This window comes from Hordeum vulgare, chromosome 3H (assembly GCF_904849725.1).
Source record: "Hordeum vulgare subsp. vulgare chromosome 3H, MorexV3_pseudomolecules_assembly, whole genome shotgun sequence".
Classification (NCBI taxonomy): domain Eukaryota; kingdom Viridiplantae; phylum Streptophyta; class Magnoliopsida; order Poales; family Poaceae; genus Hordeum; species Hordeum vulgare.
The window spans coordinates 239,903,480-239,916,219 of record NC_058520.1 but is presented as its reverse complement, the minus strand read 5'-3'; the positions used below and the strand labels follow the sequence as shown (position 1 = coordinate 239,916,219).

Below are 12,740 nucleotides of genomic sequence, written 5' to 3'. Positions count from 1 at the left end.
GCGATCCGTGATGAAGGAGTTCTAGGACGGGAACTGGATCAGATCCATCGCCCGTCTGGAGACTCCCGCTCACCTGCAGGAATTCATCATAATCGCATCCTTGACCTCTCTGACTTTGCTGATCCCGGACCAGGAGGAGTCCATCTCTTGGCGCTGGACCGCAAACGGCACCTACTCTTCGGTTTCGGCGTACATGGCCCAGTTCCACGGATCCTTTCCCAGATTCGAGCCCTCACTGATCTGGGAATCTCATGCGGAGCCTAAGTGCAAGTTCTTCTCCTGGATGGTGCTACATGGGAAGATCCTTACGGTAGGCATGTTGGTCATAAGGGGATGGCCACACGACCCTATCTGCCCGCTATGCCTGAGTGCTCCGGAGACTGCATTGCACCTATGCAAGGACTGCCAGTTTGCGACAGCGGTTTGGTCTCACGTCCAGGTTTGGATCTGTGAGACTCAGATGGCCACGATGGCCATGCCGCCAGATATGGGGATCTCGGAGTGGTGGGACTCTTTCATCTCTCCCCTCTCCAATGTGGACCGTCGGCGTCGGAGTGGCCGTTTCCTCTACACCATCTGGAACATCTGGAAAGAGCGCAACCGCCGCATTTTCAACGGCATCCGCCTAACCCACCTGGAGGTGGATGCACTGGCTTTCGACGACATTAGACAAAGGGCCCTGGCTTATGGTACGGCCCAGCTGGCGACTGGCATCGGGTGACGGCCTAGTTTTAGTTGAAATTTTTGGTTACGCATAGGTTTAGTCAGGTTCCCTCACAAAATCTTTCATCTATTATAAACCTCTTCTCGTCTATTGAAAAGGCAGTGCTCCTGCTGGTTCCTCGAAAAAAAACCCTAATAAATGAAAGGCTCAATGTTACCACCCCTATGTTACTACCCACTGTGGAGGTAGTAACTTATACTAGTAACATATGCATGTTACTACTCTACGTTACTTCCCATTGTGGATAGTCTTACAACGCAGACATAAATCTCATCGACCTAGAAGGCACCAGAGGGAAAAAAATCAGAACTACTGGACTTGTTCAAAATTCGAATGGCCAGAAGGGAAAAACATGTTCCCGGAAGTGCACAATAACTCTGAGGTACTGACTTTCAACTAAGACTCTCAAAAGTCCAATTGCTCAGAAATACGAGAACAGAAAACACCATCATCCACGACTAGCCCTTCCATAATCTAGGCCGTGATGACTTGGTATTGGATGTACAGATCCTCAACCACCTCCCCTCCATGGTCACCATTGCAGAGATACCAAGTTTTTGTGTGAGAACCTCCCCGCTCACCAGAAGGAACTACTAAATGTCGCTAGATGTGATTCTCTCTTCTTAAAGAGGGTGTTAGCTGCATTCATATCGTAGGCTAGAGCAAAGCTTAAGACATCTTCTCCTTCTTGATTCGTGATGCCATAGCCCAAGCCCCATGCACCCCTTCAAAACCTGTGTTAGATGTGCCCACATGGCCATTGAGATCTCCTCCTATGAAGAGCCTCTTGCCAATCGGTAGACTCCTAACCATGTCCTCCAGGCCTTCCCAGAACTCCCTCTTGGTGTTCGCATCACTCCCTCTTGGTGTTCTCATTGTGGCCTACTTGCGGGGCATACGCGCTGATAACGTTAAGAACTAAGTCCCCAACTACCAGGTTGACCAAGATAATCCGGTCCCCACGTCTCTTGACATCTACCACTCCATACTCGAGGCTCTTGTTGATCAAGATTCCTAGTCCATTTCTGTTTGCAGCTGTCCCTATGTATCATAGCTTGAAGCCGGTACCCTCCACCTCCTTTGCCTTCAGTCCCCTCCATTTGGTCTCTTGGACGCAAATAATATCAACACCTCTCCTCACCGCCGTATCAACTAGCTCCCGAAGCTTACCTGTTAGGGACCCTACCTTCCAGCTACCTAAGCGGATCCTCCTGTGTTCGGCTAGCTTCCTTACCCTTTGCACTCGTTGAGTCAAATGCAAAGACCCTTGCTTGTTTTCTACTACACCAGGGCGTCGACGCAGCGGGCCATTAAGGATGCGATGACCCGATTCTTGCTCACTTGCCACTGTATTTAGATCAAGATACGGTGCGCCACCAGGGGGTGATGCCCCGTCCTTTGCCCATTTGATACCACACCTGGGTTCCGATGTGGTGCGTCGGTGAGAGGGTTACACCTAACGAAAATCTTTTGCATTTCTTCTCTATAAGAGTGGCTGAGTTTTGACGTTGGCTCGCCAAGCCTATCACAACCCTCCTTTACCCGGGCTTAGGGCCGGCTGTGTTGAGATAACATAGGCCGAGATAGAAGGGCGACTAGTTAACACACACATGAAAAGAATGGCCGCAACAGTAGTCACTCGCGTGCTCAGGACATCAACAAGTGGAGAACCCCAATTCCACAAGGAGGAATTCCCCACCTTTGATGGCTCAGAAGATAAACTCCCCTGGCTCATTCATGTTGAGCAATTTTTTGATTAGCAGGGCACACCAGAAAGCGATAAGGTGTGGCTCGCATCATATCATTTGTTAAGGCGGGTACCACTATAGTCAAATATCTCAAGGGTTCGCATGGCACACATTCTTATGGAGCTGTGCTCATTGCTCAACTAGCGTTTTGGGCCTAAAGTCCGGAACACTGAGCTCTAGACAATTAAGAACCTATGGCAAATTAGTTCATGACTATGAGTAGTAGTTTTTTACTCCCATGCAGGTGCGATAGACTTAGAGCATCTCCAGCCGTGCCCCCAACAGCCCCCTAGGCCATTTTTTTCGCCGGCGGAGAAAAAACGGCCCAGTCGCGCCCCCAGGAGCCCGTTTTTCACTGGTTAGGGCCGAAATTGGCCCCCGCGGTCCCAGGCCGAACCCAGTGCGCTGGGGGCGCCCAGGGTTGCCGATGGAAACGTTTTTGGCGTGAAAAAGCTATGGACCTGTCGAGTCAGCGACTGGCGCGCGCTCGTCATCCTCATCGCCGAGGAGATCGCCGCTCGGCGCCACGACCGCGAGGAGGAGGCGCCCGGGCCTTCCAACTCCGTTCGCCATGGTGACCCAGGGCAGGGGTGCAGCAAGGACGGCAGCGGAGCGCAGGACGACGATGGCTACGACGACGGCGGTGACTACACCAACTTCTACAAGCTTCTCGACATGTAGAAGGCGGCGTCGGGCGGCGGCGACGTAGTTTCCATTTAGGGTTTAATTATGTTTTAATTCCGCTTTTGTACAAATTTCAATGAAAACTATGTATTTCCTTCAAATTTGAGTTGTTTTTGACTGAATCTGGGCTGAGTTTGTTTTTTTTAAAAACTAGTTGGGGCGACCTTTTGGGGGGCGACTGGGAACCCGAGCCCCTCCACGCCGATGTTTTCGCCGGCGCGCCCCCAGGCGGCGCTATTTCACGCACTAGGGGGCCGAACGGCTGGAGATGCTCTTACAAAGGTGTAGTAGGTGGAACTATTCGCGATTGGTCTTCAGGTCAATCCGGACAGACGTCTAGCTCATGTACCGGTGACACTAGAGGATATCATTGATCATGCACGGGCGTACAAGGAGCGTGAACAAGAGAAGACAACGACAAAGGTCTCGTGCCCTTGGAAACACTGAGGAGGCATCATGTCATCTACTCTAGAACTTGTGGCTCCTCCCAAGGCTAGATGTTGCTCAGCAAGTGGCACCTTCTCAGCTCACTGGCCGAGATGGATGAACGGCATGCCAAGGGTCTTTCGACAAGTATGATGACAAGTACACCCCTGACCATCGCTGCAAGCATCTTTATGATTGTTGGGGCGAGTGATCTACTGAACACAAATATCGGTTCCTGAAGCTTCTTGGGTGTGAAGTCCTTTCAAGCTCGAGGTCGAGCTGAATGGGGGAGTGGTGTCACGCCAACCATGGCCTACTTTAGCAAAATAGGTCTTCAGTGCTTTACAATTCGAGTTAGTTTGGTTAGTTCAGATTCTGTTTAAATCTAGATAAGCCTTCCTATCTTAGAATTTGTTAGCTTTCTTTATTTGCAAGCATTGACCATTGTTTAGAAGCAGGAGTCCTAGTTGATTCAATTTCTATCTCTAGTTGCCTGGCTGCTATATATGCTATATAAGCCACGGAGTACTCATGTAATGGGTATTGAAGAATAGATACAGAAAAGGGGGTGTTTACGTCCAGAATAGATCTGCCCCCCAAAGCATATGGATGCCCAAGCCTAAACTCCCTTGTCCCCGCCCTGCTATCGCCAATGACTATCCCTTTCATAAGCTAGGTTGTGACAACTGCACCAAAAAGGTCTCTTTTTTGGGAAGATAGAACTGGCTCAGAAGTACAAAAGAAACAAAGTCTAGAAGATATTGGGGTCGACATAGCTGTTCTCAAAGGGAAATGTAGCAGAAAACACTTAAATCCGAACTCAGAGGTGCCAGATGGATTTAGCTTGGAATTACTGGGCCTATGCTGAGACTTTGATGCTAAGCAAACCGTAAAGTCTTGGAAGCGACGGGGAAAGGCTGTGATGCTCAAAGGTACTGAAGCTAACTGATAGAAATGGCCTCAAAGAAAACATAAGATTTCAGTACTAGAAAAGTTTGTTGGCAGCTCCAACGCTGCTAGGAAACAAGGTTTGCTCAACATACTTACTAAGACCTCACAAGCACTAAGACATCACAAGCTCTGTAGCATCGAGTAGAAAAACATGGAAGTTCCTGGGCTATTCAAATCAGAGATAGCGAGTGGAGTGGGAAACTTGGGGGGGGGGGGGGGGGGTTGAGGATCTTGGAGTTCAACCCTAGATACCATGCCCCTCTTGATAGTACGGTTGTCCTTAATTCAGTGTGAATCTTGGATTCACCAAAATCCTATAAGTAACACTCAATATTTTAGAACCTCAATAGTAACCAAAATCCTATTTTAAATCCTATAAGTAACACTAAATAGTATGGTAGCTCCCAAGCCACTCATGGTAGCTCCCATGCCTCCCATGGTATAGCTCCCATGCCTCCGAAGCATCTCGTGCCCATCATTTTTTTGGACCAAGACTTGATCACGACAAAGGTTGATGTACTCCTTTTGCCTATCATCGAAGTTAGATGTGTCCATGAAGAAGAGGTGCCTTCTCATATTCCAACAATCTAGCCAATTTCTTCTCCTCCAATGCCACCTTCCTCTCCTCGGTCACCACCCTCCTCTCCACGGCCGCCAACCTCCTCTCCTTGGTCGTCGACTCTTGGCGCCTTGCCACCGTCCTCTCCTCGTCTGCTTCCTTTCTTGCCTTCACAATAGCCTCCATAGCATTCTTTATGTCATCCTCTCCTCCCTTCTTCTTCTTTTCTTTTGCTTGTCTACTTGGTATTTTTGGCTTGGAGTAGGCAAACGAGTTGGGTGTAGGGCTCCTCTTGGTGCCATCACTTGATGCCTCATCATCATCATCATCATCTAAGACCACCGCATCAATAGTTGCATTGCCATTCTTTGGCACTACTCCTTCATCATGTTTCTTCCATTTCTCGTCATCCTTCAATACTTCGTAGCTTGGGGCAACACAAATGCTCTCCCTTTCTTAACCTTGCTTTTCTTTTCTTTTCTTCTCTTTGAAACGAGTTTTGTGCAATATTGTGCTGCAAACAAACGAACAAGTTACCACTTGAAACACAAAAGAGTCTTAAATCAACCGGTGAATCCAGAATCAAAGTGAGGAGAACAGGAATATGTTATGAGAAGAGTGACGTGGGAATAGATTGCATTTCAAAAAGAATCTATACACTCAATAAGCCAGAACGAGAAGATTCAACTGCAAAAAGAACTGGTACGGTGTGAGAAGAGGCCTATTCTCAATAATGAACAAGATGATGCAGCTCTAGTTGCTAGTGGCAGAGGACGTGGACGCGGCAGGAATAGATCCAGGGGGAGGACGCGAATAAAAAAGGCTATGAGGATCATAAAAATTGAGGTAAGCCTGAACATGGAACATAAAGAAATGGCACTTACCCTATCTCTGTCATTAGTGCCACTTGGATTTATCTTGTTAACCGACGTCATTGCCGCCGCCCACCTTTGACAATCTTTGTTGATCGTCGACCACCGGGAACGAAGAGATCTATCTGTGCACTCAATTCCACTCTCGTTTTGTGCATCAAAGTACTCCATCCTAAGCCAATATATATCTCTAGTTTGGTCACCCACAACGGTGGCATCCTTAAACACATTCAGCCATGTCTTACATAGCAAAATGTCTTCGTCCAAGGTGTAGTTGCACACCCTTCCTTTCGGGGCATCAATCATACCCTCACCCTCCTCATCCACTTCATATTCATGATCATCGTGATGCACTTCATTGGTTTGAGACCAATGGGAATTGTTGGAACCAACACCCATAGTTGTCAAATATGTGTAATCATTGATCATACAAAGTATGATAAAGAAAACTAATCAAGCTATCCATATGTACACATTTATCTAGCAACAATAAAAAGAAAGAAAAACAATCATACCTTGTGGGCATTTCATCAAACACCATGTGTGCATCGGCCGCCGACGCATCAAATTGCGAGCCCTTAGGCGCTTCGGGCGGCGGCGACGCCACCGGAGGCGCTGCTGGATTCTTCTTCACGCGCGCATAAGCGTCGTCCACTTTCTTCTTCTTTTGGTCTGCCGTCGCTATCGGTCACTTGGAGACGGAGTTCTTCTTTGCGGCTGGTGGCGGCGCGACACGACCATGCTCGTTCGTTCGGGGCGCCATGAAAAGGCAGCACAAGACCGTGCTTGGAGCCGGTGCGGCGCCGGTGGCAAAACCGGAGGTCAACCCCGTGCAAGGGTTTGCGGCGGTGGCGGAGGGGTCGCGGGTGTAGAGAGGGGTTGATGGGATGTCGGAGCGTCCATCATAGAAATTTCGTCGGCGTAGCATAGCCGGTCCCAAGCCCGGGTAAAGGAGGAGGGTTGTGATAGGCGTGGCGAGCCAACGTGAAAAATCCAGCCACTCTTATGGAGATGAAACCCAAAGGAAACTCGTTGGGGCGTAACCCTCTTAGCGACGCGCCACATCGGAACCCGGGTGTGGTGTCAAATGGGCAAGGGCCGGGCCGTCACCCCCTTGGTGGCGCGCCGTATCTTGATCTGGATACGGTGATAAGTGAGCAAGGGTCGGGTCGCCGCATCCTTGGTGGCGCGCTGCACCGACGCCCCGGTGTAGTGAAAAATGAGCAAGGGTCTTCGCATTTGACTCGACGAGTGCGGAGGGTAAGGAAGTTTGCCGAGCCTAGGAGGATACACTTAGGTAGCTGGAACGTAGGGTCCCTGACAGGTAAGTTACGGGAGCTAGTTGATACGGCGGTGAGGAGGCGTGTTGATGTCCTATGTGTCCAAGAGACCAAATGGAAGGGACAAAAGGCGAAGGAGGTGGAGGATACCGGCTTCAAGTTGTGGTACACGGGGACAACTTCAAACAAGAATGGAGTAGGCATCCTGGTCAACAAGAGCCTTAGGGATGGAGTTGTGGACGTTAAGAGGCAAGGGGACCGGATGATCCTTGTCAAACTGGTAGTTGGGGACTTAGTCCTCAATGTTATCAGCGCGTATGCCCCTCAAGTAGGCCACAATGAGAGCACCAAGAGGGAGTTCTGGGAAGGCCTGGAGGACTTGGTTAGGAGGGTACCTATTGGTGAGAAGCTCTTCATAGGAGGAGACCTCAATGGCCATGTGGGTACATCTAACACATGTTTTGAAAGGGTGCATGGGGCTTTGGCTATGGCATCAGGAACCAAGAAGGAGAAGATGTCCTGAGCTTCGCTCTAGCCTACGACATGGTTGTAGCTAACACCCTCTTTAGGAAGAGAGAATCCCATCTAGTGACGTTCAGTAGTGGTCTACACTCTGGCCAGATTGATTTTGTCCTCTCTAGAAGAGAAGGCAGACGCACTTGCATTGATTGTAAAGCGATACCTGGAGAGTGTTGTCCCTCAACATAAGCTTGTGGTTGCTGACTTCTGCTTTAGGATTCGTGTCCAACGGGATAAGCGCGCCAAAGTCGCTAGAACGAAGTGGTGGAAGCTCAAGGGGGAGGCACCCAGGCTTTCAGGGAGAGGGTCATTAAGGAGGGCCCTTGGGAGGAAGGAGGCGATGCAAACTTGATGTGGACGAGTATGGCGACCTTCTTGCGGAAGGTCGCTGTAGAGGAGTTTGGGGTGACCAAGGGAAGCTAAGGACACCTGGTGGTGGAACGATGAGGTCCAGAAGGTTATTAGGGAGAAGAAGGACTGTTTCAGATGCCTATATCTGGACAGGAGTGCAGCTAACATGGAGAAGTATAAGGTGGCGAAGAAGGCTGCAAAGCGGGCGGTGAGTGAAGCGAGAGGTCGGGCGTATGAGGACCTCTACCAACGTTTAAACACTAAGGAAGGCGAAAGGGACATCTATAAGATGGCCAAGATTAGGGAGAGGAAGACGAGGGATGTCGGCGAAGTCAAATGCAACAAGGACGGAGATGATCAGCTTCTTGTGAAGGATGAGGCGATCAAGCGTAGATGGCGGGAGTACTTTGACAACCTTTACAATGGAGAGGTTGACAGCTCTACCATTGAGCTAGACGACTCCTTTGATGATACCAGCATGCGCTTTGTGCGACGTTTCCAGGAGTGTGAGGTTAAGGAGGCGTTAAAAAGGATGAAAGTAGGCAAGGCGATGGGTCCTGATGGTATCCCCATCGAGGTGTGGAGAGGCCTTGGAGACATAGCGATAGTATGGCTAACTAAGCTTTTCAACCTCATTTTTCGGTCAAACAAGATTCCCGAAGAATGGAGGCGGAGTATTTTAGTACCAATCTTTAAGAACAAGGGGGATGTTCAAAGTTGTACTAATTACCGCGGAATCAAGCTGATGAGCCATACTATGAAGCTATGGGAGAGAGTCATTGAACACCGCTTAAGAAGGTTGACAAGCGTGACCAAAAACCAATTTGGTTTCATGCCTGGGAGGTCTACCATGGAAGCCATCTTTTTGGTACGACAGCTGATGGAGAGATACAGGGAGCAAAAGAAGGACCTTCATATGGTTTTCATTGATTTGGAGAAGGCCTATGATAAGATACCTTGGAATGTCATGTGGCGGGCCTTGGAGAAACACAAAGTCCCAATAAAGTACATTACCCTCATCAAGGATATGTATGATAATGTTGTGACAAGTGTTCGAACAAGTGATGGCGACACAGATGACTTTCCGATTAGAATAGGGCTACACCAAGGGTCAGCTTTGAGCCCTTATCTTTTTGATTTGGTGATGGATGAGGTCACAAGGGATATACAAGGAGATATCCCATGGTGTATGCTCTTTGCGGATGATGTGGTGCTAGTCGATGATAGCCGAACGGGGGTTAATAGAAAGTTAGAGTTATGGAGGCGGACTCTAGAATCGAAAGGTTTTAGGCTTAGTAGAACTAAAACTGAATACATGAGGTGCAGTTTTAGTGCTACTAGGCACGAGGATGGAGAGGTTAGCCTTGGTGGGCAGGTGGTACCGGAGAGAGACACGTTTCGATATTTGGGGTCCATGTTGCAGAAGGATGGCGATATCGATGAAGACGTGGGCCACTGAATCAAGGCTGGGTGGATGAAGTGGCGCCAAGCTTCTGGCGTACTCTGTGACAAGAGAGTGCCACAAAAGCTAAAAGGTAGGTTTTATAGGACAGCTATCCGACCTGCGATGTTGGATGGCGCGGAGTGTTGGCCAACAAAGAGACGACATATCCAATAGTTAGGTGTAGCAGAGATGCGCATGTTGAGATGGACATGTGGCCACACAAGGAAGGATCGGGTACGGAATGACGATATACGAGAGAGACTTGGGTAGCACCGATTAAAGAGAAGCTGGTCCAGCATTGTCTCAGATGGTTTGGACATATTCAACGGAGGCCACCGGAAGCGCCGGTGCATAGCGGACGGATAAAGCGTGCTGAGAATGTTAAGGGGGGTAGTGGTAGACTAAACTTGACATGGGAGGAGTCCGTTAAGGGAGACCTAAAGGTTTGGAATATCGACAAAGACTTAGCCATGGACAGGGGTGCGTGGAAGTTAGCTATCCACGTTCCAGAGCCATGACTTGGCTTCGAGATCTTATGGGTTTCAACTCTAGCCTACCCCAACTTGTTTGTGACTGAAAGGCTTGGTTGTTGTTGGAGGCGCGGGGCGAAGGCCGGCTTGACCAGAGGTTTCAGGCGACGGTTGGTCGCTCGCGCGCAAATGTTCGCTTGTCCCGCGCGCTGGAGCGGGCGCACCAAATAAGCCGCACAAGATGCAGTTTTTCCCAGTGCGTTGGCGCCTGTTTACCGCGCGGCTGCTGGAGCGCTACTTTCGGCAGCATGCTATATGACCGTTGTTTTCAGTGAGTGGCTTATTTAGCGCATCTGTTGGAGATGCTCTGATGCCTCTGCTAAGAGCCACTTAGTGCGGTAAGAGAGGTGGAAAGTTTGGTGGCGATTTTTTTTGGGGGTGGGGGGTAGGTGAAGCTGATCAAGGACCAAGAGGCGTGCGCGGGGAGGGGGGCAGAACCACGCAGAGCTTCTGTGCAACAATCCATAGTGGAACAGTGTCAAAAGCCGAGACTTACCCGACAACCAGAGTCGATAATCTGGCAGAGTCGATAATGTGACACCAGGAAGGAGCTGCCTAGAAAGTTGAGGAACATGAACAATGGAAGGAACATGAAAAGACAAAATGCTAAGAGTGCCTCCACTATCGATTGGAAGGGGAGTACCAACATTAATAGGAGAAACGAGAGGTCGAATGAAGGACAAAGTGGATGAATCACAAGTCATATGAAAGGATGGTCTCGTGTCCAGAATGCACGGAGATGTTGGGATGTACCTGGCTGTGTAGAATGTGGTCTCTCGGTGCCGGAAGATTCAGTAACAGAACCTATCGATGGAGAACGGGAAGCAACAAGTAGGCACGTAAGTCGCTCAATCTCTAGCTTAGTGAGGGGCTCAATTGAACAGGTGAAGGTAGAAGCACCTAGCGATATAGAACCTAAGTAGTAAGCAGGTGTAAGTCGTGCAATCTCCTGCTCATTGAAGGACACAACGGAAGTGGTCAACGTAGCATCACTGGGAGAAGAGCGGCCAGCACCACCCGTGGAAGTCGCTAAATTAGGCTCTGTAGATGCGATCTAGAGTTGCCATCACCATGTGTAGATTTTGGTGGATGCGATGTTGCAGGCGGGCAAGCACGAAGCACCAAGGGAAGACATGTATGAGATAGGGCATGACCGTAATTGCATGAGCACAGCGGACATGAACACTGCCCGCCCCAAGAGAAGATCGATCAACACTTTGCACAACATCAGGCAAGCCAATCAGAGCACCCTGTAAGCGCAGCCACAGGCGGATCCTCCGATGACCAACAGCCACACAAGGTGGCAGAGCAAACGACCTTTGACCAAGTCACGCGGCGCCACAAACGACCTTTGACCAAGCTGCATGCCCACCACTACAAGGAGACGACCGGCATGACAACAGCAACCCATGCTGGCATGGAGAGTAACCTGATCTAGACCTGGAGATGCCAGATCTGAGCCGGCCTGGACCACAGCCAGTGCGCCCCACCCGTTAGAAAATCAGATGACCATAGACCACGCAGCCCCAAGGCCAAAGAGGCACCCAGCAAACACGCATCTCTCGATGCAGAGGCCGGGGCTCAGCCTCCTTTTCTAAAAAAAAGCAAACACGGCTACACGATGGGTTTATGGCGCAGAGGAACCCGGAGAGCTGCAGGGGCCGGCAGGGCCGGGCAAGAAACAACATATGTGAACTGGGGATAAGCGCTGGAGAGACCCCACGGCCACCATTGGCTGGCCGACGACTCCCTCAAGGGGGGAGTAACAAGATAATGAGGTTTTGTTGGCGAGGAGAGCGACATGGGAGGCGTATGATCGGAATCAAAACAAATAGTCACATGTGTGCTGTTATAATTACGAGAGTTGATCCTGAATACAGAAAATAATTTATTGTGACATTCAGTACGAACATTTGATATACATTGTTGCTAAAGATCTGTGATCTCTGCAGGTTGATGATATGTTGAGAGAAAGGGATGACATCCATTCTTCATTCACGACCGAACGAACTATCACGAGCTCACTTGGAGCTGGTAGCAGCAGCAGTAGATATCCAGTTGAGCAGAACAAAACTGAGAGTCCCGAGAACGGTAACATAGATGGCAGGGAAAAATCGACTAAAAAGAAGTGGTTTAATCTAAATCTTAATAGATCTGACAGGAGAGCCTGAGCAGTTTATTTTCATCAATGTCAGCATCGGCACATCCACCGTTGTACATTACGGAAGCTCAATTGTATTTGTGTACACTTGGCGTTGTTTTTCATTTCTAGCATAGCAGTTTTGAGTACAATCGTGTACTATTCATTAACAATTCTTCTTCCTCCACTTGAGGTACGATTGCCTGGTGTCACAGTTTCCTTTCTCTATTCCCATTGTTAATCATCCTGGGAGAGCATATTATGTTAAGGCGCTTGCTACAAATCAACTTGATTCCTCTTTCAATCACCGCATCAATCTCCCCCCAACATCTTCTACCTCCACTGCCCGTGGCATCTATGGACAGCACCACACCGTTGCAGTTGTATCGTCGGGGAGCAACACCATGGATGCTGAGTTCCAGCTCTGTCAGCGGCGAGCAGCAGCATGGGTGATGCGTTGAAGCTTCGTCAGTCAGTGAGCAGCGTCATGGATGCTGTGTTGTAGCACCATC

The 12,740-nt window shown here is 49.4% G+C and overlaps 1 protein-coding gene across 1 annotated transcript in view; it reads left to right on the top strand.

The window, feature by feature from the left end:
- The window catches only part of LOC123443596 (chaperone protein dnaJ 15), a 34,503-nt gene extending 22,076 nt beyond the window's left edge, over positions 1-12,427 (top strand). Inside the window, exon 12 of the mRNA XM_045120043.1 lies at positions 12,041-12,427. Within this exon, the coding sequence (XP_044975978.1) occupies positions 12,041-12,259 (219 nt within the window). The 3' untranslated portion in view covers positions 12,260-12,427. The remainder of the gene's footprint in view (positions 1-12,040) is intronic.
- The last annotated feature ends 313 nt before the right edge of the window (positions 12,428-12,740 follow it).